General features: G+C 46.7%; 1 protein-coding gene across 1 annotated transcript; it reads right to left on the bottom strand.

The window, feature by feature from the left end:
• Window positions 1-681: 681 nt before the first annotated feature.
• Window positions 682-6,230, bottom strand: BBBOND_0002550 (hypothetical protein, conserved; the record flags this gene model as incomplete). Its single annotated transcript, XM_012915094.1, has 2 exons — window positions 682-6,084; window positions 6,123-6,230. The coding sequence occupies 2 exons, from the start codon at window positions 6,228-6,230 to the stop codon at window positions 682-684; spliced, it is 5,511 nt and encodes a 1,836-aa protein (XP_012770548.1).
• Window positions 6,231-6,509: the final 279 nt, after the last annotated feature.

Raw genomic sequence — 6,509 nt, 5'->3', positions numbered from 1 at the left:
ACACGTTGCCTGGGTGCTTGCTTTGCACTTCGCCTGGTTGCTCGCTTACCAGTTTGCCTGTGTCCTAGCTTAGCACTTAGCCTGGGTGCCAGCTTAGCACTGCTCTTGCGTGCTAGGTCAACACGTTGCCTGGTCGCTAGCTCAGCACTTTGCCTGGGTGCTAGTTTACCACTTTGCCTGGGTGCTAGCTCAACACTTTGCCTGGTCGCTAGCTTAGCACTTTGCCTGGCTGCTACTTTAGCACTTTGCCTGAGTGCTTGCTTAGCACTTTCCCTGGTTGCCAGCTTAGCACTTTCCCTGGTTGCTTGCTTAGCACTTTGCCTGTGTGCTTGCTTAGCACTTTGCCTGGTTGCTAGCTTAGCACTTTGCCTGGGTGCTAGGTTAGCACTTAGCTTGCTCGCTAGGTCAGCACTTTGCCTGGTTGCTTGCTCAGCACTTTGCCTGGTTGCCAGCTCAGCACTTTGCCTGGTTGCTAGGTTACCACTTTGCCTGGGTGCTAGCTCAGCACTTTGCCTGGGTGGTAGCTTAACACGTTACCTTGTCTATCAGTCATAACCTAATCTAGGTGCTATTTACTTCACAGGTTGCCGCTAGAGTAATTCGAGACATTAGACCACGTTTGTCAGTTAGGTGAGTAGGTGATATGCTAGGTGAGTGTAGATAGTAACAACGTGACTACGATTATGGTTGTAGGTACGATATCTTGGCAAGCCTTCCGACTTGCGCTGCCGCCAACAGTGATTGCGCCGTTATCCTGTGCGACGACGGTATCCTCAGGTGTGAGCGTATGTGGAGCACATCCAGTCTGCCAACCATTACGCAGAGCAGGTAGAAGAGGGACAGTGACCAGAGCGCCATGTTCATCCATATAAACGGCTGTCTGATGGTGAATAGGAAATCCGGAAGTTTTTTAAAAACCAAATCGGCAAGTACGTGCCCGCGGTTTTCTTCTTTGTTTAGTACCCTTTCTAGGGCCTTGCAGAAATCTTTGCAGGATCGTTTCGTCGCATTGTTATACGACCCGCTGAGATCCGACGCACTTCCATAATAGAAGCCATATTTGAATAAGTTGGGAAGCGATGATTGGCATTGTACTATTGATTTGCAGGCCTCATCGTGATTGAGTGATGGGCTTTTAGTAGAAGAAACAACGGCGCGGCAATTCTTGACGCACGTCTGCTGTTGATATCTGGACTTTGGTGAGCCGCACTTGCTCTTGCAATCTTCAAGCAGTTTAGAGAGCAGATCATAGAACGTCTCCGTGAGGTAGACAATCCACGATAAATATTTGTCAGCGTGTTCCTTTGAATACATGTTACAAATGTCCCCGCAGAGAGGTTGGAGGTATGACCCGCACGTGCCGACGGGGTCCAGTGCTGCTTTCTCACCGTTGCATTTGACAAGCATGAACAGGTCTCCTTTGGCGTGAGTAGTTGAGGTGCCTGTATGCGCAGTGCTCTTGAACAGTTGAGAGATGTCCAACTCTGTGCTGGGATCTCCGAAGTTAGCATTCTTGACGGCATTTCTGTAAGCATCTTCCCTGTGCGCCTTCCGATTCTTGTCGTCTCTATCCCACCCGTTGAGTAAAGTATAATAGAAACCAAACATCTCACCCAGTGTTTTCGGCGCACTGAGAATAGCGCAATTCAATAGACTGCACATCTTAGCCAGAGGAGACATCTGATTGCCGCAGAAGCCAGCAAGCACATCCGCGATGCGTTGGCCTGTTTGCGTAAGGGAAGCAACGTGACTGATGTCTGCAAAGCCCATCGGCGTGACGCACTGTATACCAGAATGACCTTTAACATTGCACTCCAGTTTGCCTTTTTCATATTTGATTTGATGCGGTAAGAAGCCCTGGAGGCCGTCCTCCAAGAACGACTGGAGTGGCGATTTCACTCCGCACTTGGGGTGTAGCTTACAGTTTTGGTTCCTCTTTTGGTCAGCTATTTGCTTACACTTTTGGTCAGCACATTGGTTTGTGTTGCACTGCCATGACGAGCCGCCGACGTCTCTACCGTACTCACATTCCAGCCAACCACTCAGCGAAGTGCCGTACTGACACTGTTGGAATAGGAAGTGCAGCTGCAGGTAGACACGGTTGAGAATTTCACGCAACATACACAATAACGTGTCTATATTACCGGGATACATGAACCCGTCGTTGTTAGTATTGAACTCACAAGCGTAGATGCCATCAGCGTGACCATTGCCAAGCAGACAGGTGAGCACGTCCTGGGAGTAGTGGCAAACCTCCGCCAGTTCACCGCTTAATTTACGAGAAGTGATGTCATACGGATATGCGGGCAAGGACGCAGGCTTCTCTTCTACAACAACGAAATCAGTTACAGCTTCCGTCTCCTTTTCGTCCTTCTCAAACAGCACATCGAAGCCGTTGACTGTTAGGTCATTGTAGACGGTACTGGAAGTGAGGCCGCACAGCCACTTGAGCATGTCAAATACGGAGCACGGATATTTCCTCGCGGCGAAATGCGGTAGATGACATACGCTGTAGTAAGCGTGGAGGTGGTTGACGAGCTGCTTCAGGATGCCATACTGCTTTGCACTGGCTGCGTCGTCCGTCTGCGGTTGTCTATGCAAAACGGCGTCCTGCACGTCCTCTTTGGTGACAAGTTTATATTTGGTAGTCCCTTGTGGTGGCATCTCGGCTATCAACTTCTGGTTAATATGTCCGCCCCTGCACTCCGCCGTATTCCGCAGCTCGCCGTTATGCTTGTTCGGGCCTGAGCAGACAGTGTAACCGCAGCGCTGGAAAAACCTTCCGAGTGGATTGGTGATTGTATTACCGTGTTGCGCAGCTTCGGTTAGCGAAATTGCTTTGTGCTCCCAGGCAGCTTTGATTGCGCAGTGTTGCCGAAGCTCATGCAAACCGTCGAAGAGCGGCTGTAGAAGCGTGAGGAATATTTTAGCGCAGTATGTAGTCTCCGGGTTATTCTCCTGATCCCAGTTGATACTGCTGGCGCCGTCGTAGACAGAGACGTAGGCTTTACCAAGTTCACCGCCAAACACCGTCAAACCCTCTTTGAGCGCCTCTGCTAACGGATTGGACGGCTCGGCAAGGGATCTGGGTCGCATCTGATCAACGTATTTTAGCAGCTCGTCGAGGTTTTTGGTAAACCTGTGATCAAAATTGTGAATGGCAAGAGACTCCAGGAGCGGGTCAACGTAGAGATGCAGGTGACTAAGCAGGCGATGGAGATGTTCCGGGTCATCGATTTGGCTTCTGATGTATGTATATATGCCACTAAAATACTCCTCGATGATAGGACATGCGCCGGTTAATTTTGCTTTGTTATCTTCTCTTGCCAGATTTGCCAAAGTGGTAATTTTTTTGCTCATGGTGTTTAGGAGTCCTTTAACGCCCAAGTCCAACTCTTCATCGATCAAGCCAGGCAGCGGATGTAATTCCGCCTCAGCTTTCGTTGAAAAAGCCACGAGCAGACCCTGTAGAGATGTTACGTACTGCTTTCTGGCTTGTGTGATTAAAGTCCTCTTAGCGCTCTCCACTTGTGAATCGACGTCTCTTCCTAGTTCCTGGATGGTGGCGGTACCGGAGTGATCCACACTTCCGAGGAATTTTTTGGCCGTCTTGTGTGCATCTGCTACCGGGCCTATTAGGTTGTGAAGATCATCATGGATTTTTTGAAGGCCATTGCCACCGTTACTTAGGGATATGTACTTTTTGAGTTGAGCCAATTGCGTACTGATGCCCCTACTGACAACTGAGATTTCGCCTGTGAGCGCGGCAAAATTGGCCTTAATTTGGTGGGTCCAATCTGCGAGGGCGCCTTTGATTGTATCTACGTTCATGGCTTCAATTCCAGATTGAACAGTTTTTATGGCCACGTCGACGGCTTTGGCGTAATCTGGATCGTCGCCCGCGCTGTTTTGGAACACCTGGCCAAAATTATCGTGGAGCATCTTAATTTTCGGTTTTACACCGTCGAGAGCTGTTTGAATTTTACCGCCTAGAGTAGTGCCAAGATCAAATTGTTCAGCGATTAAATCGACCTGTTTAATAGCTACCGGCAAGTTAGTAGTAAGTTTTGTCTTAGTGATTGCAAATGATTCGAGTTGGTTGGCAACATTTTTGGCAATAAATGCCAGAGCTGCCAGTGTTACTTGGACAGTGAGTTCAAGATTATATTTTTTATGACCCGCCGTGTTACCAAACTGTACCAACTCATGCTGAGCTCCTACGGAAGCTGCAACCTTTGAAGCGATATCACTAGGCTGCTTAACTATTTCATCCGCAAATTTTTTCAAATACCCTACAATGTATGACAGCCTATCTTCCACGTTCATTGTTTCATCGATATTAATGTTGGGCTGGATCTTATTAGCAGCATCTTTGATATGCTGCTTGAGATGTGGTATGACATGTCCACGTAACGCTTGAGAGTTTTTATTTTTCCAGCGGCCATTGAAGTAACCCGCACCTCTGTTCTGCTCGAAATACAAATTAAGTAAATCCTTCACTGGTTCTTTTTCGACTATTTCACCAATCCATTCCTCCACTATTTTTCCAAATTTGTCCTCCCCTTTCCTAAACAATGCCGCATACGCTGTCACACCTTTCTCCATATTACCGAGATAACCAGGATTTGAGCTGTCCTTCTTATTATGAATCTGTGCAGCCGTTGTCATTATTTTACTTTTCAGTGCATCCCAATTATTGTCCACACTTCCAGAATCATTTTTATTCGCCTCCATTTCACTCCCAACCATCTTTCTAATGAATTCAACTTCCTTTTTTATATGTTGCATAATCTCCTCCATAGTCTTACTCTTATCCACCGGCCCAGTGTCACCCGTCACCTTATTGTAGAGCCTTCCAATCGCCTCGTTAACGTTATTCACAAACCCTGTCAGTCCACTTTTCTCACCACTAATATACGTCTCAAGCGCAATCTTGGTCTTCTCCAACTCCTTAATGGCATCATCAATTGGTATCTTGTTACTCGTCAGACCGTCGTTAACTTGCTCCAGTATTTTTTTCACTTCGCCTTCCGTCTTGCCCACATCTCCATCTGCCTTCTGAATCCATGCTTGCAACCGTTCAACAAACTGCGGCAGCTCTTTGTTGATCTTCTCGAGCTGCACGAACATCTTCTGCACCATCTGCCTCAAATCGCGGATCAACTCCTTCACTTTATTACCGATTTCGCGATTGACACACGCACCAACACCTACTAACGTTGTGTTAATACACGCCTCCAAGCTCTGAAAGCGCTCCTTCTCCTTCGCTGCCAACTCACTCAACCTGCTTTTCTCATGCACCATGGTCCTACGTACATTATCTATTCTATCACGTAATTTATCACTAAGATCATTAATTGCGTTTCTAGTTGTTTCATCATTATGCTGCATGTCTAAAGTATTATTAAAGTCGGCGGCTCTCTTTTCATATTCTGCCAAACGCCTCTCGATCTCTTCCGCAGCTTGTTGATATTTCAAAGTCTCATCTGCAACAGGATTATTTTGTACAATTCCACTTACCGTTTTTTTGAGTCTCTTCATCTCTCTGTCGAAATCTGTTATTTTGTTCTTGACATGGTTGCTGGAATTTCTGACACCATCATTATACCTCCCCACCCCTTCGACCACCTTTACAATCGCATCATTAAAACCTTTTTTACCGGCGTGTTTATTGGTGTTAAGACTCTCAATTGCATCATTCAAAGTATCTTTATGCTGCCCTAAATGCTCTTTGATGTTACTGAGAACGCCACTCAAAAATCCCATCACCCCGTCACACAGCCTATCCAGGTCAGAGTACACAATCCCACCGCCATCGTAGCCTTTGGAGTCAGAGTTGAAGCCGAGGAAGGTTTCGAGGCCAGTGCATAGGTTATTAAGCAAATCATGTGGATAATTTGTGTTGCTTTCATTTGCTTTTTTAAAGTTCTCAAGTTTCTCTATCTTCTCCTTGATGCTCTGACAATTCGAAGGATCTTGACAATCAAGATTATTATGAATATCATTTTGAAAGTTTTTACACTTTTTTTGCCGTTCAGTAAGGATATCTAAAGCATTCTTAACGGCTTTCTTAACACTCTCACTCTCACCAACAAATCCGCCAAGTTGACCAGCAAGGTGACCAAGGCTAACAAGCTTGGACTCAATGCCATCCAAGGCTCTTTTAGTAGCATCGTCAGTGAGAGAATGGTCAGTATCAGCAAATTCTTATAATGGTTTATAGAGGTCATAGCGTTAATAAGACGAGCTAATTCGAGAGATTTGGAGATAGGGTGAACATGATGGGACATGGCAGTGGCAAGAGGTGGAAGAAGGGAAGTGAAGGGTGACAAGGCACAAGTTTTGAGGATGGTTTATGGAGGTCATAGCGGTATTATGGCGAGGTGATTCGAGCGATGTAGAGTGGGTTAGGGAGCGATGTAGAGTGGATAAAGGGGCGATGTAGAGTGGATAAAGGGGCGATGTGGAGTGGATAAGGAAAGATGTAGAGTCGGTTTATGGGCGATGTA

This window comes from Babesia bigemina, scaffold Bbigscaff_65827, assembly GCF_000981445.1.
Source record: "Babesia bigemina genome assembly Bbig001, scaffold Bbigscaff_65827".
NCBI classification, from domain to species: Eukaryota; Apicomplexa; class Aconoidasida; order Piroplasmida; family Babesiidae; genus Babesia; species Babesia bigemina.
Note: the sequence above shows the minus strand (reverse complement) of the source record. Positions and strands in the feature narration are given on the sequence as shown.